This window comes from Alnus glutinosa, chromosome 1 (assembly GCF_958979055.1).
Source record: "Alnus glutinosa chromosome 1, dhAlnGlut1.1, whole genome shotgun sequence".
NCBI classification, from domain to species: domain Eukaryota; kingdom Viridiplantae; phylum Streptophyta; class Magnoliopsida; order Fagales; family Betulaceae; genus Alnus; species Alnus glutinosa.
Window position 1 is genome coordinate 12,079,099 of NC_084886.1, and position 23,357 is coordinate 12,102,455.

The window sequence follows — 23,357 nt, forward strand, 5'->3', positions numbered from 1 at the left end:
TCGTAGTACTGGGATGGCCTCCTACCATGTTCTTCTCATCTTCAACTTGTCAAGCCTCCGAGAAGAATTTTCTGTCTAAATCTAAGCACAAGCCCAAGCACCAAGCACCAAGCACACCTTCTCTTGAAGCTTAAGGGTCTATTTATAAGGAGCACACAAGTCTTAGAAGCCATTGGAATTCCACAAAAATCGTGTCTTGAGTCTTCTTGTCCAAGTAGGAGATTGAAACTTCAATCCAAGTAAGAAAATGATTCCAAATTTGTCCAAAATTGCGGTCTTTTATTGCAAGGCGATTTTGGCATAGTAAACATCCGAATTTAGGAAAAGCTATTTCTGACATATTTGTTTCATTTTTTATTAGCTTTCCAACGCTACCAATTTTATTATAATCCAATATCTGACGCAAACGTTATGATCCAAATACTGAGACATATGCAGAATCCAAATTTGAATCCAATCCGATTTTGACTCTTAGTAGAGAAATTCCGATTTAATCATTCACTTGATTTGATTAAACTTAACCACATCATATAGGTATTCTATTATGATTGGTTAAGCTTAAACATATCTTCTAAGTCTTCTCAAAGTGTGCTTTAAGCCCAAAATTAATGGAATTAATAGCATCTTTATTTAAAACTTGAAAACAATAAAACAACACGAAATCAAACAAATAACAATGCTAAGGAATTAACATATATAAGTTAAGGGGCTTGAATGTGTAACATTCGACGCTTATCAAGTACCAGAAAATGTTCGGCTAAATTTTTTTGTAGAAATAAAAAAAAAAAGAAAAAAAAAAGGGAGTTATGGTAGCTCTAATCTTCTAGCAACACATGCTATTTTCTTGGAACCAAATGTAGGGAGCAGGTTTTTGAGCTCATACTATAGAGATGGGAATTGATCTAATCTTGATAATCCCCCCTTGGATTTATTGATCTTTTTCTGTAGCATTTGTGCAGGTGCTTTGTTTTTATTATGCAAACAAATAAAGCGAAAAGGAAAGCTCTCGAAGTTATATTCCGAGATCATTGTTTGAAGGCAAGAGTCGGATTAGTTTCCAATGACATTTCCGGATTAGATATCAGGACGAGGAGATAACCTAGTTAAAAAACAGGGCTGAGGATAGTACCTCGTAAAAAACAGGGAGAGGAGATAACCTCGTTAAAAAACAAGGAGATGAGATAACCTCGTTAAAAAACAGGGAGAGGAGATAACCTCGTTAAAAAACAAGGAGAGGAGATAATCTCGTTAAAAACAGGGAAATGAGATAACCTCGTTAAAAACAAGGAGATGAGATAACCTCGTTAAAAAACAGGGAGAGGAGATAACCTCGTTAAAAACAAGGAGAGGAGATAACCTCGATAAAAAACAGGGAGTGGAGATAACCTCATTAAAAAATAGGGAGAGGAGATAACCTCATTAAAAGACAAGGAGATGAGATAATCTCGTTAAAAACAGGGAGAGGAGATAACCTCATTAAAAAACAAGGAGAGGAGATAACCTCGTTAAAAAACAGGGAGAGGAGATAACCTCGTAAAAAAGGAAGGTCGAGGACGAGGATAGGACCTTGTAAAAAACAAGGAAGAAGACGAGGATAAGACCTCGTGAGAATCAAGACACCGGACAAGGACACCCTTCCAGATTGAGGATAGGGGGGTGATGAGGAACGTCCAATACCTCGGACAGGGACACCCTTCCTGGTTGAGGACGGGGGGTAATGAAGGACATGAGGCCTCAACAACATCGGCATTTGGCTTTCAGATGCTTCGCGATTCTCCCCCATCCAAGTCGTGGATTTATTTCCACGAGCTCTTGTCGCCATACGACCTGGTCGGATCTGTGTTCCCAGGACAAATCACTCCGGCCAGCTTTCCTCAGACCGGAGTGCTTTGGGGAGGTCAAAGATTGGGGGATTGGTTATTGAATATTGGATACACTTCCGAGGCAAATCGCAGCAGAACTGAGAAGGAAATTCTGACAGATGAAAACTTTTGTTCTCATTGAATTCCCAAGAAAAATCAGGATGAGGAGCACAACCTCATTAAAAAATCAGGATATGGAATAAACCCCTATAATAAATCAGGGGATCACAACCTCTATAGCGAATCATCAGGGGAAAACAACTCATCTCCACTAGCAAGACTCCTTCAGATTTTTTAATCTTGGGAAGTTTCAAAGGGATAATTGAAGAGATAACCTAGTCTCAATAATGACCTACGAGCCCAGGCCTGTATTTATAGATGCATAAAGAAGGAGGTCAAGATAAAGACGTTGAAGAGAAGGATTGAAGTGCTTGAAAATAGCAAAGAAAGGAGATCATTGTTGATCATTGCGTGAACAAAACTTAATATGGGCACGAATTTTGTGCAATCTCCTGTTCCGAGGAACCTTCTTGAGGAGTACCTCCCGAGGACCAACTTTTTTAAGTTGGGTGGGGATAATCGTAGAATTCTATCTTGAATTGAGGATTCTTCTTTCGGATAAGGAGATGAGAAAAACATTGATGTCTTGCATACCGACTTTACAAAGTTGGAAAAGGTGTAGCCAGAGACCGTCTTCTTTTGGATATGGGGGTAGATCTCCCCGCCTAACAATGTAGATCCCATCCATGAATTGTAAAGAATAAAATTGAAGGTTTGTCAGTTGGGGCCTCGGACAATTAGTCCGGGATCGAACGCTCAAAGTTATCAGTCAAAGACAGTAGGTCTATAGTGGAAGGTGTCACGCCCCCATTTTGGGATATAAGGGAAAACGCGAACTTGAATGCATAAAAAAAAAAAAAAAAAACAAACAAACAAACATTTTAAATGGAAGCGTGCATTTACAACATATAAATTTTAAACTTCCTATTTTTATACCTTTCTATTTATAATTCTTTACAAGGTCATGAACTCCAAAAAGAACAAAACATACTATACAATACTAAGGTTTGGCCGGTTCATCACGAACTATTGCTTTTAGCGAGGTCTACGCCCTTACAAGGAAAAGACTTTGTCTTACTGTTGTCATCTGAAAAGGGGTGGAGGAAAAATGGGTGAGTTCGACAACTCAGTAAGGAAAATACAACACCAGGGGAAATAAAATATGCTATAAACCTTTATGCCGTAATCTTTAGTCATTGTCATAATGACAGATTTATTCTACTCACTGTTAAGAATTAATTTCACATATGATGAATTGCATAATGTAAATTGATTTATAACCTAAACCAATAGTATGTTGATTTTAATTTATTTTAGATGATTTAAGTGTTTTTTAAATATATTAAGAATTATGATGATGTTTAAAAGTATGAATATAATATGTGATTTTAGATTGAGTATAAGTTGGAGATTCAAGTTATGAAAAATTGTCTGAGAAGTGATATGCTAGGCTGTTTATGTTTTATAAGAAAACACATATTAAAGCATGATTCATAAAATGAAATGTATTGTTTTAGGACAGGTGGCATAGCATATATAGAATTTGAAGAATATGAATAATGTATAAGAATGACAGTTTATGCAGATTAACAAGATGAACAATTAAACAGATTTTCTAATGATTCAGTAAATTCTTTTTATCAGTTTTCTCTTTAAACCTTTATCTGTGGTTTATCCCTTTATAGACTCTACACAGCCAGTTCCCGTGAGCGGCGCACGTTGGCTTTGTCCAAAGGACCTATAGACTCAGCCTGTCGTCACAGCGAAGAGTCGCCAGGTTGAGGATCTTCCCTAGGTGAAAGCCAACCCCGGCCGGTAGCACACACCGTATTTTGGTATGCTTGCCATGCTACCCTATATGGTACCGAATCTAACTGTAGTAGTGCCTCAGGGTTAAACTGTTACTGCACATGAACGTTTTCTGTAACACTGTAGGCTCTGTTATAACTGTAAACTTTATTTCAAAACTGTAAGAGCCACTTTCATAACTGTAGTCATATGCAGAATTTAACTTTAAATTCTCTTTTCTTTCAAAACTGTATTCATGAATAGAGTCATATACTTTGGAATGCTCTATAGTCATAACTATCAAATGCTCTCTTTTTCATCATTGTAAGTATGCATAATTCATAACTTTGAAATGCCTTTGATCATAACTGTAATTATGCATAAATCAAAACTTTAGAATGTTCTTAATTATAACTGTAATTTATGCACAAAATTCTTGAATAATAACATGAGTAATAAAAGCTTAGCATTAAAAATCACATGAGCAACGCTTTGTAAAATTCCCCAACACTTTTTCAAAAGATTATAGTAAAATCTTGTTGGGGGTTTTTCGGTGTTGTATCCCCTTACTTGAACTTGCCATTAGCGTCAAGGTCGAGCTTTAACCTAAATAAAACACGAGGATAAATTTAGCGGAGCGTTCTGAAATTTCAGTTCTAAAACTTAAATTAAAATCCTATATATAAATATACTTAAAAAAATAATCATCCTTTTTACTTATACAATCTTTCTCCATTATTAGCTTAACACTTAAACCCATCTTCTCTAAAAAATATACTAATATTTCCAATAAAACCAAATTATTATTAAGGAACATTAATCCTAACACCAAATCTCTCAAAATCGACACTTAACTCAAACATCCAGTTTTCACTCACTACACAGTCTATTTCAAACCCAAATAAACACCCACTCAGTTGATCAAGGAGCCCATACACCTAACACCAAAATTCATCAAATCTATCATAAAACAGGAAATACATTTCAGTAAATCCCACATCCGGAAACATCACAATACTAAACACTAACCGGATTACTTAAATACACGAAATACACTATATCATAACATATACATACTATACCACCAGAAACCACAATCAATCCAAAATTCACCAAGTGATCACAGCAACCTTCAACACTCAACTCACGGCTCAACCAAAACAAGGAGGAAAAACACCACACGCACACACACGGTTAGCCAAAAACAGGGGAGGCACCAAACACAGTTCAGCCGTGAATCAACAACAACAAAATACCCATAGCAAATCAAATACAATCTATCCAAATATCCACAATTGGAAATGGGGAAAAATCAAGAAATAAAACCCATAAAAATTACAAGAGATTACCCAGAGAATTTATGAGAAAACCCACCAGAAAATCTCACACGAAAATCGCCGGAGTTCGTGTCTCAAAATTGCTGGAAATCGCTTCCCAAGCCACCAGAAATCGCCGGCGGTGACCTCTGTCAATCGGGTCTTCTTCGGTCTTTTCGGGTTTTGCATTCACGGGTCACGGGTTTCTCGGGACTCCGAATCTCTTTGGGTTGCGTGCTCTCTGGCTCGCCGGAAATCAACCTTCAAGCCGTCGGATTTTCGGCTTTGCTTCGTCGGAATCGCCACCGTTGACCCACTGGTCGGGTCCTCCACGATCGGGTCTCTCCTTCCTCCGGTCTCCCTCGATCTCTCGGACTCATCTCTCAACTCTCAACTCACTCTCTTTCTCTCTCGATTTCACTCTCTCTCGCTCGGTGGGTTTGCTTCAGCGAGAAGTAGAAGAACAGAAGAAGAAAGAAAAAAAATAACGAAGAAGGAAGAAGATGCAGAAAGAAAGAAGAGAAGAAGAATAATAAGGACAAGTCAACTTGCCGTGCAAGTTGTGAATTTTTTTTCTTTTTTTTTTTTCTTTCTACTTATTGAATAAGTTAACTAAACTTACTTAATAAGTTATTATTATTATTATTATTATTAATATTATTAAGCCAATTAATAAATTTAAAAAAATCTGGGGTATTACAGAAGGCCTGAGGTTATGTAAGAGAAAGGGAGCCAGACTTTCCCACTTACCCAAGCAGACTGTCCATAGGCTGCTACAGCTTGTAGACGAGTAGAACACCTCGTTAAAAACAAAGGATCTTGCATTAAAAGTGGGATAAATTAGGAGGAAATCTTTTATTGGATGAGGCCGAAATGCCTACATCTCGGCCTTGGAATAACCCTAACGAGTCCAGGAATTCAAACAGAAACAAATCTGACTGCGGGTAGTGCTGGGTTAGCTACTTCCCTATTTGCCCTTATGAAATTCTATTCATTACCAAAACACATCAGAATGATTATTGGGAATGCCAAAGAAGCCGGTTCACTAGGCATTGCAGATTAGTAATGACCACGTCGACATGGGAAAATCATAATTCTCCGTTTCCAAGGTGTTTCCTATAGCAAACTTTGCCAATTAGGCATCATTGACATTCGAACTTATGCTGTTGGATAATGGAATAAAAGGATTGAATCATCTACTCACATTGATTCTTTGGTAATTGAATGAAAAGTTACGAAAATCCCTCCTTGGATAAGGAGGTTTCCCATGGATAAGGAAACTAAAAATTCCTTCTTAGATAAGGAGGTCTTCCTTTGATAAGGAAGCTAAAAATTTCCCCTCAGACAAGTAGTCCTTTTTTGGATGAGGAGACGAATTAAACATCAACTCCTTGTAGCTTGGATCCATTAAGTTGGAAAGGAAGTAACAAGTGAAGCTCCCTCTTTGGATGGGGTAGAGACTTATCTTAGATGAGGAGACCGACGTAGTCCCCGAAAAACGTGTAATGAGATAGAGGTAACCATGATGGTTGGCCTCCTTCGGGCAAAGGACCATGTCTTTGGATTTGGATGATTACCTTCTCTCGGATGGAGAAGCAACCCTGGTAACTATTTTTTCTTTGAATAGAGAGGGGGGTAGCTCAGGGACAACTTCAGACGCCACTCCCCTCCGAATATGGGGGTAGAAGGAAAATCCACATAAACATTGTTAATTTGAGTGGGCGGGCTCCGAATTGTGAATCAATGCACCCTTTTTGGGTTCAGGCCATCCTATCTAATCAAAATGGATTCCTTGAGCACCCTTGACATGGATATCATAACTTGAAAAGACAACTGACCAGAGCCTACACAATTGATCAGACCCACGAGAAGAATTATCTAGTGGTAGAAAAATCCGACAAGGATAAAATTGGGGCCCGACGGTGTTGATATGCTTGCAGGCTTGTGGCATAAATTAGGAAAAAATGGAGAAGTCATGTCGAGAATGATAAAAATGTTTGTATCATCTATAAGGCCGATGAGTGCTAGAATAATGATTGAGGAACGGTTATTAGAACACGAATCCAACGGCGAGGATTGAGGAATCAAGCCATGGCCGGTGTGTGTAAATATGGAAGCCCCGATATCCCTCAAGGTTTAAACAGTCATTTAAGGTAATGGAGAAGTCTTCTGACTTGTATATCGGAGTATTTGGTACAAGGATCAAGGGACACCAGTCCTTATATAAGGCTTAAACTGGGAAAGTGTCTCGGTGCGGTAAGTTGTCCTGAATGCCCGGTCAATTGGGAAAATCTCTCAGAAGTAGAGGTATTTGTGAGAAGTGATTGCGGTTTCGACTGACTTTCCGAACGTAGAAAGCACTCACTAAGGGAAGTCGTCCCCGGAATCTCGACCTTTATTGTACTGTTATCTTTCGTCGCAATGCCAGGCAAATGCTTGAAAGCTGGGGGGTGCTACGACCCCGGAACCACCATCTCTATTCGGAACACTTTTCAGACAAGTAGAAGGGTTGACGGGCTAAACCTATAATTTATGTAAGGAATCCCCGCACAGTGCTCCAGATCTACTATAGTATCCGAACTCTCCAGTGGCAGGCTACGCTTAGCCTAAAACAGTGTGGTCGGGGACAGCCCGCTTAATCACACGGTTTGTCCGACGTCGGGCTGAAATCAATTTTCCAGAAGATATTTGCGCTTGGGGTTATATCAAGGACAGGAAATTTTCGGTCTAACGACCTAGAGGTCGAGTAGAGAAATCGGGACAATTACTTCTTCTTTGAAGAGATGGAAAGGGCCACTGCGCCCCCAGTAGTCCCCGGACTTCAGACATGCCGATTAGCAGGCGTCTATCAGCCATAGGAAATTGACGGCCCGGTGATGAGTTTCCTACTATTGAGAGCAATGAGTATGTTAGAATGCCATCAGAATCATTGTCCGGGGAAGCATAATGCTAATGCTTAACATGATGTTATGCGGGTACAATGTTATGATTTACGAGGCATCCATTTCAATGGTAGACTAGTGAAGTTATGGGAGATTGATTTGAAACTCATGTTGCAAAGATATAACTTTCACCAAAGAAGAAGATTTTATTAAATTTACTCAGAGTACACGTGTACATGAAGATAAGGAGAACAGACAACATCAAAAGAATATCATGCAGGGTAATCATCTGATTATAAGTATTCCTAGCACTATGAAAAGGGACAGCCCAGAAATTCCAAGGAGCCTCACGCACAAACATGCAGGGCAGCCAGAGGGGCAGAGTTCACGAGCTCTAGATGCCGCCTCCAGGTGGGAGTGTACGAGGAATTCTTAAAGATGAGTGAATCCTCCAGTCGTACATAAGACATGCAAAGAATAGAATTCAGAGCGTAGCGCAATTCCTGGAGGTTAGACAGGACCAAGTTGGCGCAAAGCTCAAAGTCACACACCTTGTGTGTCTAAAGTCGGAGATCACCCATTCAACAGAACCACCATGGAGAGTAAATACTCCAGGGTTAGGGACTTCTAAGCCAGGACCATCCATACTGAATTTGTGAATATGCTCGGTCGTGAGGACCACACCAAGAATGAAGAGCATTGTGGGAAGATTTGGGGAGTTCAAAAAAGGATGAAAGGAAAGGATCCGATCTCCAAAAAAAAAAAAAAAAAAAAGATAAGAAGAGGGGAAAATCTACTCGAGTGAGCAATCTGAAGACCAATGATTTTCTAGCAAAGGAAAGTGCGAGTAAATAGGAAAATAATAATGATCAGTGCATGCGCGATTTACGGGGTGTTAGGTGTGGCCTAATTGATGGTGGATTTATAACAAAAATCCATTTCTGATTGTTTGCTATAAAAGGCGTGGAGCCGTGCGGAACGACGGTTAGAGGAACACTTAAGTTTCTGTGGAGTCAGAGGAGAGCATTACGCAAATTAGATGAGGAATGATCGACAGAATCAGTCAAGTATAGAGGTTCCATTAGGTAAATTATCCCTACCTTTATCATAAAGATAGGAGAATTGTGGACTAATTGTTAGGGAGATATCCCCTATTTAGAGTGGGGCCGAATTAGTCCCTCAAGTTAGATTCCGAACTCCGGACTCCGAATCAGTCTCCGGACCTTGAGCCTTGGTCACTAGCAACCTTCAGTATTTATTAGGCCAGTCAAATCAAGTCAGAAAAGATATCAGACATCTACATTGAGCCTTGTGCTTGACAGGAGTAAAATGGACATATAGCATACAGAGATATAAAAGGGGATCAGAATCTATTATAAGAAAAAAAAAAAAAAAAAAAAAAAAAAGCGCTCTCTCTCTCTCCTCTTTATACAAATACTCGACTGACTTGATCGTTGGAGGAGGTTTCGCCGGCCAACTCCTAACGAGTCTTTCTTGTTTTGCAGGCTAAGACACGGACGAAAAGACGTTTCTAATGATACTACGTCACCGGACAAAAATTGCATCAACATCTATCATTGCATATTTATTTACGTAGATTCAAATTCCAGACACAAAATTCTATTTCCCCTCTAATTATCGTCCTTCTAAAAGTCATCAAGAAGTTCCCTGGAAGTTGCCGAAGACCAAGTTGTCTTTGTCTGGACTAGAATAGTTTGTGCTTTCTGTGCATGAACCTAGCAGTCAAGCTTTATTGACCTCGATCACATAAATTATAGGAAAAATAATCAGATATGGATGGTCTACATTTGTGACTTTTTGCGTCAAAAATGACAAAATATCTCTTTTTTTTTATTATTATTATTATTATCTTATATTATAAATATTTTGTAACGTGAATGACAAGGCAAGACAAGCTTTGCAGGTCCTACCTTGTCAAGTCTCCCAGCAAGGTCTACCATGCGGTCCACGCTAATATTTTATGACATGGGCATCTACAGTGTGACGTATCGCATTACCTCACATAAAGTCGCCTTGAGGCTTGAAGTTACGTGCCCCAGATACTCTAAGTCTCTAACTAGTCTTCGTATAAGATCCGGCTTATGGCCTTGTTTGGTGAGTGTAGGAGGATTGGTATTGAAAATTAGAAGTTAGATGTGATATAAAGTAAAATAAATTTGTACAGGAAAGTAAAAAATTTTATTTTATAGTGAATTTTTTTTATTTAAATTATAAAATAAATTATTGATGTGATATAAAGTTAGAATATTTTGAAATTAATTATTTTTGGATAAGTGAAGAAGGGTAAAAAAATTACCTTGCCAAACAAGCCCAGGATAGTGTGATATATGCAAAATACAAGACATATAGATGAGATTTATGTGAGTAAGACAGGATAAAAAGAGAATAATAGTACAGGATAGTGTGTTATAAAAAATATTTATGTGATATAAACATACGAATTTTTTGAGAATGAATAGTAAAGAAAATTATTGGGGTTAACTTTTTTTTTTTTGAAAATGTTGAAAATAAGGACAAAGTCCTTTGCCAAACGGTTTGGATATGACAAAAAAAATCTGAAAATCAAACGATAACGTTTTAACGGGATTTAAAGGTCTAAAGAAAACGCTTTGTGAAAGATGGACTTGACACCCTTTGTGAGGGTAGGGAAAACGTCTCTTTTCAAGCGAACTTTCTTGAACAAGCTAAAACTTTATCTCTTCAACAAATAGTCAAGCTCGATTTCTAAAAAACTATCATTTTTAAAAATGAGTATCAAGTCTCGTTAAGTAAATATAATTACTCTTTTCTATAGACAGTTAAAGTGGACTCCGCTCTTATTCTTTGATTCTAGTATTAACTGCATTTCAGTGCGCTCGTGCAAAACAGTATATTAGTTTTAAATTATTATTATTATTATTATTATTATAGATACATGAAGAAATTACACTAAGAAAGAAAAACAAAACAACATAACAAAGCTTGGGCAGCCAGAAATTAAACTAGGAATAAAAGTACACGAAGGCAATGCTTCTGATCGAAGATGCGGGCCTAAAGATTCGTGAAACAAATATAAAAAATCTGGGCCACCAGTTAAGGTGGATGGTGTTGATACATAGCCCTGAAGCTCCAAACACAATGATAGGGATGAACAACAGGAAGAAACAAATAAGCCAAGCGAAAAAAGTAGATATAACAAAAACATTAACATAAACAATAGAGGTCCAGATGAAGGAGTAGGAGCCTGGAATCGCCTATGTCGCCGGATCCATCAGTGGCCAAAGTGGAGGAAGGCTGGGGGAGTAGACTTGGCTGCCACGTGCCGGTGAGAGCAGAGAACTCTCTGGCTCATGTGGGCCCCGCGCTGGCGAGAAGATGGCGGAGCTAATGGTGACCGTCGGTGGAAGCCGGAGACGCCGAAGAACTCGTTGGTGAGGGGCATGTCTTGTAAAAATTGATGGAGGAGCGTAGATCTATATCCGAAAATTTCAATCGTAACCCCATGCCGAAAATTACAGAGAACTCGATAGAGGATGGAGGGAATGATCAGTTTTAAATTATTTTTAAAATACTAAAATAACGGCTTCTTAATTTTTATCCATACACTATTCAAAAATGGACAGCATAACGACTTATTTACAAATTATAAATATCTCGCAGGCATGACACTGCGGTAGTGTGGGCGTGTCTATTATTATTCACGTGAGTGCATGACCCTCTAACGTGATGGCATAGACATAATCCTATGTATTATTTTATTACCTTAAGCAAGATGTTTTATATTTTCATTATTTATTTCAGCAGAGTAACGGTATATCTTTGAGGTCGTACTCTCACTTGAACATTATGATGGTATATCTATGTTGCCATATTGTTAGTCGGGTAGTATGACGACATATCTACATCATTACACTGCTATTCGAGTATTATGACGAGTATCGTAGTATTTACTCGTATTTTTATACGGATATAAATATAAATATTATTAAAATATTCTAGCATTACGCTTGTGTCCCCCAATAATAATGCGACTTTTAAAATTATTATTGAATTTGTAATTGATTATTAATGAATTTTGATAAAATTGTAATTTTAAAAGTTAAATAAAGAACACAAAAGCAACATAAGGAGGGGCTTCAAGAAAATTAACGGTGCTATTATAAAATTCTTAATTTCACTTGAACATTATGATGACGCTATTATAATTTTCCTACGATAAATTAAATATAATAACATTATATTAATATAATATTTTAAAATATTAATCTATACTTCACAAGCTAATTTATGGATTATAACAACTTAATTTAAAAAAGCGGATATACACCGAATTGAAGAGAACGACTAAAAAATAAAAAAATAAAAAATAAAATTCACAAGTACTATTCACCGAGTGCCACATCAGCAATTGCCTCTCTCTGACTCTCTTTTATTTCTCCAATCTCCCTTTCTTATCCTTCCCTTTCCTTTTTCTTTTCTTCCCCTCTTGTTGCGTACCAGACCCACGATCGGGTCTCCTTTGTTTCTCACTTGTGTGAGCAAATGAGGGGACCAGCCAGTCCAGCCTCCCCTTCTATAAGGGGTGGTACCCCATGCGGCACTGCATATGGGACAAATGTCCTACATGTGGTATGACGGTGGCCGTGCCACCCACCCCACTTGCAAGGCATCAAAATTGGTTTCCTACTGTGGCACTCCCCTTTTAATTTTTATAAGGGGTGGGTACCCCATGCGGCACTACATATGGGACAAATGCCCCACATGTGGTGCCACTCACCCCACTTGCTGGGGTGTCAAGATTGGTTTCCTGATGTGGCGCGCGCCACAACAGGTCACTTATTTTATTTTATATATTATTACTTTATTATTGTTCACACTTTCATTAGTAATGCTACAAAGAGAATAGATTTATAGCCTATAACCGAGCTTGAACGAATAGTGTATGTACAAGTTTAACTCATTTAAATTTATCACGAACCTGAGTCAAGTTCGAGCTCATTTATCACGAGTTCGAGCACATTTATCACGAGCTCGAACCGAATTCGAGCTCATGATGAGTTTTAAAAATTAAGCTCGGCTCGGCTAAACGAGCTCGAACTCATGACGAGTTTTAAAAATTAAGCTCGGCTCGGCATAATTTGTTGTAAGTTATATAGTTTATTTAACATACAAAAAAGATCTGTGAGCTCATTTAAAAATTAATATTACAATATATAACATATAAACAATATATATTTATATTGTAGGTTAAATAAACTATATAACTTTTTTTTAAAAAAAAACTATATACAATTAATATATATTGACAATATTTACTATATATATATACAAGTCGAGCCTTAATAATCGAGTCGATTCTTATACGAGCGGGTTCACGAACATTAATTGAGTCGAGCCGAGTTTATATTAGTTTGTATCGTTTAATAATCAAACTTAATTTTGTGTTTACGAACGGCTCATTTAATAATCGATTCGAACACGAGTCGAGTTTAGTCGAGCCGATTTCAAGTAAGCTCATGAGTAGCTCAGTTCTTTTACACCCCTAAAAGAGAACTCTAGTCTTTTTTTGTCCTTCCAAATGTCATGTAGTTTTAAAATTGGGAAATGCTCTACTTCCCAAATTTTTATTCCTAAAAATGGTTCCTAAATGATGTGTCATCATTCCATGAGATGATGACACATTTCTTTAAAATTATCATTGGATTAAAATATAATAATAATCATCTTAAATTCAATAATAATTTTATAGCAGTACTCCGCTTCAATTATCTCAGCTCTTCTTTAACCTTCTCGCGAAATTTAATGAACATATAAATCCGTTTGACACAAGTTTTTAGGTCTCAAAAATTTCAGTTCAACATCCGTCTTTTATTTAATTGGATTCCTAAATGAACTCCGATTAACTCTAAATTTTTACAAAGTATTCTCAAGACATGAAACATCATATGGTAATATTTTTGTCAAAAAGTTTACTCGAATTGACTTTCAATTTGTGAGTCACACTCTTATTATATTTAATGTTAATAAAAATGATAATGTTGTTTAATATTATTTTTAATCACACTTCCATAAGCTTTATGAGATCCAAGTACAAGATTAAGAAATGCAACGTATAGCTAGCCCACGATCTAGTCAAACGATCGAGCCTCTACCCAAATTAAACACGTTGTTGTGTCCCATATCCCTATCCCGTCTTTTGATAGTGGGACTAATATTTTTGGGTATTAATACGGTATAAGTATAGTAAGTATTAGTTCCACTATCAAAAGACGGGATAGGGATGTGGGACACAACAACGTGTTTAATTTGGTGTTCTCAACATTGGCTTCATGTGAAGATAATTGCTGTTGTAACAATAACCACCATTTTGTTTGAAGAACTTGTTCTTCTGATTAATCTTTCTCCTTTTCTTTACAACTTTGTAGGACCACCATCTACCAACAAGTAGAACCAAAAGCCCAAGGCTACTGCTAATACCTGTTTAACGCAATGTAATAGTGAAAGATTACTCATTACAGTAAAAGATTATAACAATAGTTTTGATTAAGAAGATTGACTTAAAATAGAGAGACGTCTTCTCTTAATGCTAGATATTAATTAGTTTGACAAAATATCATGCCATAAAAAGTACGTTAATATATTTTGACTAATAGAGTATTTCAAAAGTATTTGGGGTGGTCGGCCACCGTCTTTGAGTGGATATATAGTTGAAGAATCTCACTTTATATTTTTTCACCTTAAGTTTGCAAAATCTTCAGTGTTTATTTAAATGATTTTAAAAATTGCAAGGTCCTGCAATTATTAAGATTATAAAAAAAAAAAATCTTAATCCTAGCTAGAGATATTCAGGAAATTCTGTACGTTTCTAAAGGTTCCAATTTATCTCAACATCCAATATACTAAGCATCCTCTTGATAGTAGTAAGTGAATTTTAGGGATATATTTATTAAAAATTGATTGCATAAAAATGTACGTCAAAATATATATTAAAAGAGAGAGAAAAAAATGTAGATCCGGGCCATCCGGCTAAAGCAAGTGGGAGCATTTGAAACAAGCAAGGTGAAAGAAAATCAATCAAAATTTAAATATGAGAAAGAAAAATAAAATGGGAAGCCATAAACACTTTGATATATACGAGTAAACATACCTATCGTGAACACTTCAACCCAAGGCTCGGTGATGTCAAATAGCGCACGGTAACAAATGGAAGACCCATTGTAAATATCCAACTCTCTTTTCTTCCGTATTATATGTAACGAGCACATAACACGCGTCATGTGCGAGTTATAAACTGGATAAAGACCAAAAAAACAAATAATTATCCGTTTTATAATTTATTTTTTTTAATAAATAGCCAGCGTCAAGCACACTCCATCCTCATTTTATATATATATATATATATATATATATATAAACATCACTCTATTCAGTAAATTGACTTGACTAAAAATAGTCAAGGTCCAAGTATCCAAAAGTTTCATGCACTAGTGTGGTTAAGTGAGTTTGATCAACAATGATAGATCTTGAAGTCCCAAAGTAAGCTACTTTAGCTCTGTATTCATCATCTAAGAGACTAAGAGTATGTTTATAGATTTAATGTTCCAATGATAAATGGGTGTGGAAGCTGCTGAGTGTAAGTAAAAGAAAGCTTCTGCAACTTCTATTGCAATTCGAAAGCGCATATTCCATGTTAGTAGAAACTTCTCATTTTGGCCATTGGCATATTGAAAAAGAGTTCCATTAGGAATGTATTCGTAAACTAGTAGAGGAACTTCCATCTCCAAACAACAACTAATTAACTTAACCACATTCCTATGGTTAATTTGTGAAAGAATGACAACTTCATTAATGAACTCTCTGAGTTTTCCTTCATCAATTACCTTGGACTTTTTCACTACAATGATTCTTCCATCTGCTAACATGCCTTTGTAAACAGTACCTTGTCCTCCTTAGCCAAGTATTCTATTCACATTAAAATGATCAGTGGCCTTGTGTAAATCTTTTGAACTAAACAATTTGGTGTTCTCAACATTGACTTCATGTAAAGATAATTGTTGTTGTAACAATAAACCACTATTTCATTTGAAGAACTTGTTCTTTTGTTTAATCCTCTTTTTTTTTTTTTTTTTTACCGATTTGTAAAAACACCATCCACCAACAAGTAGAACTAATACCCCAAGGCCGTTGGTAATACCTACTTAACACAATGTGATAGGAAAAGATTATTCATTGCTGTAAAAGATTATAATAACAGTAGTTTTTTTCAATGAAAATGTTGACTTAAAATAGAGAGACATCTGATCAGAATGTTGATTGTTGTAGTATTCCAATAGATTCCGAAAGAAGTAATGCTAAAAGTGGTTCATTGTCGGAGGAATACAATTAAACAAAAAAAAAAAAAAAGCATTAAGGTTTTGAGGTTCCCATTAGAATCCTACGACTAGAACTTTTAAAATCATGATCGTTTAATTGGTTACAATTTTGTTACACCATCTATTTTGAGGAAAAAAATTGTAGGAAATGGCTTCTTCAACCAGCCACCCAAAATTTGTGGTCGAACCACTCCTTGAGATTTTTGTGGTGGTTGGCTATTTGAAAAAGGTGGTCGACCACATCCATATGCCTTGAAGAGTGACCAAACTACCTCCAAAAAACTCTTGAGGGGTTGGTCCGACCACCCATCAAGGCTTATGGGAATGGCTGACTACCCATTTGGGATGATCAATTGCCCCAAAAATCTTGAGGGATGGTTTGGTCACCTTCTTTAGTTAGTTAGCTGAATAATTATTTTCTTAAATTTTTTGTTCTACATCAAAATGGTTGACTTAGCAAACAATTGGTCGTTCCAATATATTTCAAAATCAAATATACTTGAAGTATTCCTCTAGATGGTAGTAAGTGAAGTCTAAGAATTTTAGATTATTTTTCGGAAAATTTGATTGCTTAGAAAGTGTACTAGGATTTTTTTTTTTTTTTTTTTTTTTTAAAAAAAAAAGAAGGAAAAGGAAAGAAGAAGAAGAAGACACATTCACTTGGAAACACTTCAAAGATTGAGATATATATGAGCACTTTAAGAGACAAGGAGTATAGTTGATCAGTGCCATAAGTTCTTGAAAATGTAACCATGGGGAGCTCATTTTGATCCCTATAAATTTGTACTTTAATTTTTATTTATTTTTATTTTTCTCAAAACATGTGATTTAAAATTTTTCTCCAAAAGCATAATATTAATTCTCCTAAAAGAATGTACATCCAAAGCAAGTGGGGCCAATTGAAACAAGCAAGATGAAAGAAAACCAAAGAATCCTTAAACACTCCAATCAAAGTAAACATACCTATCGCGGCCTTGCCAGTTCTATCCAGATCAACGTAACAAGTGAAAGACCCATTAGAAGTTACACATAAATGTGTACTCCCGGATTCACTGAAACAAACTTGTAACTTATATTATAAATATTTTGTAACTTGAATGACAAGGCAAGACAAGCTTTGCAGGTTCTAAAAGGCCAATATTTTGTGTGGCATCTACCGTGTGACGCATCGCATTATCTCACGTAAAATCCTAGACCCAATTAAAATCCCAACTTTTTCTGCCCTTTCTTTCCCAATAAAGTCGCCTTCAAGCCACGGGCCCCGGCTACTCTAATAAGTCTTCGCATAAGGATCCGGCTTAGGTGATATAAAAATGAATACTAGCGTAGGAAAAGTGTTTTATAAAAGGTGATTAATGTGATATAAGATAAAATTTTTTATGAGTGAATGGTAAAGAAAATTATTGGTAATAATTAATTTTCAAAAGAGATTAACTTTTTTTTTTTTCTATTTTTTTTTTTTTAAAAAAGGGCTTGGATATGACCAAAAAAATCTGAAAACCAAACCACAACGTTTTAATGGGTATTATGATGACTATCGTAGTATTTACTCGTATTTTTATACGGACATAAATGTAAATATTATTAAAATATTATAGCATTACTCGTGTCTCTCAATAATGATGTGGTTTTTAAAATCACCATTAGCTTGTGATTGATCACTATTGAATTTAATAAAATGATAATTTTAAAAGTTACCTTATTTTTTGAGGAACACAAAAGTGACACAAGAGGCCCGGCCAGAGTTTCTAGAAAATTAATCCAACAGTGCTATTGTAAAATTTTCAATTTCGCTTGGACATTACAACGACTTTGTTATAATTTTCCTACAATAAATTAAATATAATAACATTTTATGAATATAATATTTTAAAATATTAATATAAACTTTGTAAGCTAATTTATGCATTACAACAACTTAATTTGGAAAAACAGATATATACAGAAGGGGAAGTGATAGTTGTACACCAAGTGTACAACAAATGCACAACACCCCTTCACAACGGGTGGGCCCCACAATGTGTGGGGGCCACCCCTTGTGAAGGGGTGTTGTACACTTGGTGTACAACTATCATTATTCATACAGAAGATAACAACAAAAAGCCATAGTACCATTCTCCGACTGCCACATCAGCAGCGGCCTCTCTTTCTATTATTTCTCTTCTCTCCCTTTCTTTTCCTTTCCTTTTTCTTTTTTCTTTTCTTTCCCCCTCTTCTTGCATACAAGGCCCAGTACTCTCGGGTCTCTTCGCTTTCTCACTTGTGTGAGCAAATTAATGAGCGGACCAGCCTCCCCTTTTATAAGGGATGGGTACCCCATGCGGCGCTTCATATGGGACAAATGTCCAACATGGGGTGCCACTCACCCCACTTGCAGGGGCGTCAAGATTGGTTTCCTGTTGTAGCGCACACTTATTTTTAATTTTTTTTATATTATTACTTTATTATTTTTCTCACTTTCATATTTTTTTATTTATTTTTTTAAAAAAAGTCCTAGACCTTGAAGATTACAGTTTCCCGGATACCTCGGAAAACAAGCTAGCCATACATACATACTTCTGCCAAACCAAGTTAGAGGGTTACAATCAATCTCGTACATCCCACAACTCGAGTGAAAAACAATTCCAAACATGCTCAAATCCCCTTGATTCTCACCCGGACTTCTCGCCATCACGCGCCGGCACACCAGTTCATTGCATAGGAGGGACAAATTTTCTCACTTTCATTAGTAATGCTATAAAGAGAATTTTAGTCTTTTTTTTTTATTATTTTTTTTATTTTTTTCTCTCAAATGTCATGTAGTTTCAAAATTATCATTAGATTATCTAATAATCATCATCTCAAATTCAATAATAATTTTGGAAGAGTGATTGATGCACAACAGTTGTACAATTATTATTCATCACTCTAGAGACATGAAATGGGTCCCATGTGGGACCCATGTGGTGGAACCCATCACATGGGACCCACTCCATGTCTCTAAGACCTTGCACAACAATTGTACAACTGTTGTGCAAAAGTCATTTTTCATAGTTTTATAGCAGTACTCCGCTTCAATTATCTCAGCTCCTCTTTGACCTTCTCACCAAATTTAATGAACATATAAATCCGTTTGACCTAGGTTTTTAGGTCCCAAAAATTTCAGTTCAACATCCATCTTTTATTTAATTGGATTCTTAAATGAACTCTGATTAACTCTAAATTTTTACTTAGTGTTCTCGACACATGAAACATCGTACGGTAATTTTTTTGTCAACAAATTTATTCAAATTGACCTTCAATTTTTGAGTTACTCTCTTATTATATTTAATGTTAATAAAAATGATAATGTTGTTTAATATTATTTTTAATCACACTTCCATAAGCTTTATGAGATCCAAATTTCTTGAGTGTCACATCCTTACATCAATCTCTAATTTAGTTTTCTGAAAATTTGTCTTCGCCTAATTAATAATGGAACAGGATCCTCTCCATTTGAAATAGAGAGGATAATAATCTCTTATTTTGGAAAATATAATTAAGACCTTTAAATTTAAATAAATATTTATTTTCCTAAATATTTCCACACTTCCTTTAGATCCATTCAAAACTATTACTTTATAATCCAAGCATAATTTTTGAGTCTTAATTTAGAAAATTAAGACTTCTATACTTGGATGTTAAAATCCGGGTTGTACATAAAGAAAAGACAAGCCTAACGGTGCGTTTTGGCAAAAAATAAAAGACAACGTCTTCAACCTTGTTCGTCTTCTTCAACTTTCTTTTGGACTCTAACCTAATTATCAAAACTTTTGTAGATAAAGAAAATCACATCAATGAGCTGTGAATTCTGTTAGTGAACCTCATCCAATCAGTTCAGCCGCCACTCAAGACTCCATCTCTACATCTAACACTTCACCACATATGTCTCTGCATAACAAACAGCTCTGATACCATGAAAGACTTTGAATGTGATAGGTTTGAAAGACGGAATTCAGCAAATGTCATTGATAATGTAAGTGCCTTAGCCTTGGCCTCCAATCCGGTATATCATGCTAGAACCAAACATATAGAAGTTGACTATCACTTTGTTAGAGAGAAGGTCATCAATGGTGATATTTCAATTAAGTTCATCTCAACCGTTGATCAAATAGCTGATATTTTTACGAAGGGAATTTCCACAGCTCGGTTCACTTTTCTCAAGTCCAAGCTTCTGGTTGATTCCCCTCCCATTAGCTTGCGGGGGACTGTTAGTGAACCTCATCCAATCAGTTCAGCCGCCACTCAAGACTCCATCTCTACATCTAACACTTCACCACATATGTCTCTGCATAACAAACAGCTCAACAATACATCAGAAGACTTGGTCCACAACAGCACATCAGCAACAGAAGAGTTGGTCCTCAAATGAAATTCATTTGAATTCAATATTAGAGGAAGGATAGATACGTGAATTATCCTCTTGTATTCAACTTAGTTATCCTCGTGTAATTCTGTTAGGTAGTTTTACTTTTAAATGTATAGCATCCTAGTTCAATCTGAACTCTTGTAACACTTCTATAAATACAACATTATATTGAGGTTCTGATTAAGTTAATCAAACCTATCACATTCAAAGTCTTTCAAATTCCAGTTCTCTTAGAAAAGATTTGCCCCTAATTATAAATGATCGAGTGTGGGATACCTAAGGCATGTGAAAAAATTATACGAGGAGTAAAGAGAATTTTTGGGAGTTGACGGGGAGCATTTGACTCATCTTGACCCTTCCTCCCTCCGCCTTTGCTTAGTAAAGCAACTTGAAGCCTGATTTGATATAGACAACAAAGATGGATCCTTATAAAACGAACATGGAGCTTTTTACTATCTTATACTATCATAAGACAATCTGATATTTTATGGTTAATCCAAGTTCTTGAAATTACTTAAAGAATATAAATTAAGAAAACAATAAATTATGTAGGGTACAATATGACATTAAAAATACTGGTTCATATGATTAAGAAGATAATAATGGTTGGACGTCTATGACTGAGGTTGACACTATTGATGTGGGAATAGCATCCCATAACTCGTACACTTCGACTTTGACATATTCAAACTCTTCGTAGTTTTTTTGAAGGTTAGGACCTTTTTGCAACATTTGAACTGCCTCCAACTCCATTGTAACTTCTTTCATTGTCGGTTGTTTCTTCCTGTTTAAGTTCAAGCACCTTTTTGCTAGATTCGCGACCATAATGATCTCTTCTTTCCTACATTCCTTAAAAACTTGACAATCAATAATATCAAACAAATCATTTTCCTCCACCAATTGAATGAAATATGAGGCTAAACTTCTCGGTTCTTGTGTCATTGTTAAAGAGATTGCTTTTTCTCCGGCTAACAACTTAGAAAGGACAACACCAAAACTATAAACATCACTTTTTCCTGTAAACTGACTTGACTGTAAATATTCAGGGTCCAAGTATCCAAAAGTGCTATGTACTAGTGTGGTTAAGTGAGTTTGATCAACGTCGATACTTCTTGAAGTCCCGAAATCAGCTACTTTGGCTCTGTATTTATCATCTAAAAGTATGTTTGTAGACTTAATATCCCGATGGTAAATAGGAGTGGAAGCTGCTGAGTGTAAGTAGAAGAGAGCTCCTGCAACTTTTGTTGCAATTCGCAAGGGCATATCCCAAGTTAGTGGGAACTCTTCAATCTGACCATTGACATATTGGAAAAAAGTTCCGTTACAAACGTATTCATAAACTAGCAGAGGAACTTCCGTCTCCAAACAACAGCCAATCAGTTTAACCACTTTCCTCTGGTTAATTTGTGAAAGAATGACAACTTCATTGATGAATTCTTCGAGTCGTTTTCCTTCATCAATTACCCTGGACTTTTTTACTGCAACAATTCTTCCATCTGCCAACATGCTTTTGTAAACAGTGCTTTATCCTCCTTGGCCAAGTATTCTATTCACATTAAAATGGTCGGTGGCCTTTTCCAAATCTTTTGAACTAAACAATTTGATGTTCTCAATATTGGCTTCATGTGAAGATAATTGCTGCTGTAACAATAAACTACCATTTCGTTTGAAGAAATTGTTCTTCTGTTTAATCTTTCTCCTTTTCTTTACAACTTTGTAGGACCAGTACCATCCCTCAACAAGTAGAACCAAAAGCCCAAGGCTACTGCTAATACCTGTTTAACCCAATGTAATAGCAAAAGATTACTCATTGCAGTAAAAGGTTATGACAATAGTTTTGATTGAGAACATACATTGACTTCAAATAGAGAGACATGCACCTTCTCTTAATGCTAGATATTAGTTTGACAAAATACCATGCGACAAAAAGTATGTTAATATATTTTGACTATTGAAGTATTTCAAAAGTATTTGGGGTGAAGAATCTCATTTTATATTTTTTCACCTTAAGTTTGCAAAATCTTGAGTGTTTATCTAAATGATTTTAAAAATTGCAAGCTCTTGCAATTATTAAGATTATAAAAAAAAAATCTTAATCCTAGCTAGAGATATTCAGGAAATTCTGTACGTTCCTAAAGGTTCCAATTTATCTCAAAATCCAATATACTTGAAGCATCCTCTAGATAGTAGTAAGTGAATTTTAGGGATATATTTATTAAAAATTGATTGCATAGAAATTTACGACAAAATATTAAAAGAGAAAGAAAAAAATGTAGATCCATGAAAATCAATGAAAATATGAGAAAGAAAAATAAAATAGGAAAGCCTTAAACACACACACACACACACACACATATATATATACACACAAGAGTAAACCATACCTATCGTGAACACTTCAACCCGAGGCTCGGTGATGTCAAATAGCGGACGGTAACAAATGTACGACCCGTTGTAAGTATAGACTCTCTTTTCTTCCATATTATATGATCTTCACAATATTGATCAAGTCTGGATCGATTGTAATCCAAACAAGCGTGTGAGGGCTCGCATTCCTTAATAACTAAAATGTAACCACACAAACACGGTTTTCATCTAATAAATCAGCAAATAAATTTAGAGCGATCATTAATTATTAAATCATCGATTATTAATTCAAAAGATTGAGAATGGAAAAAAAAAAAAACACT

At 35.9% G+C, this 23,357-nt stretch overlaps 1 protein-coding gene and 1 pseudogene across 1 annotated transcript; both read right to left on the reverse strand.

Moving 5' to 3' along the window:
- Nucleotides 1-15,330: 15,330 nt before the first annotated feature.
- Nucleotides 15,331-15,839, reverse strand: LOC133863287 (wall-associated receptor kinase-like 6; annotated as a pseudogene).
- Nucleotides 15,840-21,255: 5,416 nt separating this feature from the next.
- On the reverse strand, nucleotides 21,256-22,381 carry LOC133870326 (wall-associated receptor kinase-like 22). Its single transcript, XM_062307451.1, has one exon. The coding sequence runs from the start codon at nucleotides 22,171-22,173 to the stop codon at nucleotides 21,256-21,258; it is 918 nt and encodes a 305-aa protein (XP_062163435.1). The 5' UTR covers nucleotides 22,174-22,381.
- Between the last annotated feature and the right edge of the window lie 976 nt (nucleotides 22,382-23,357).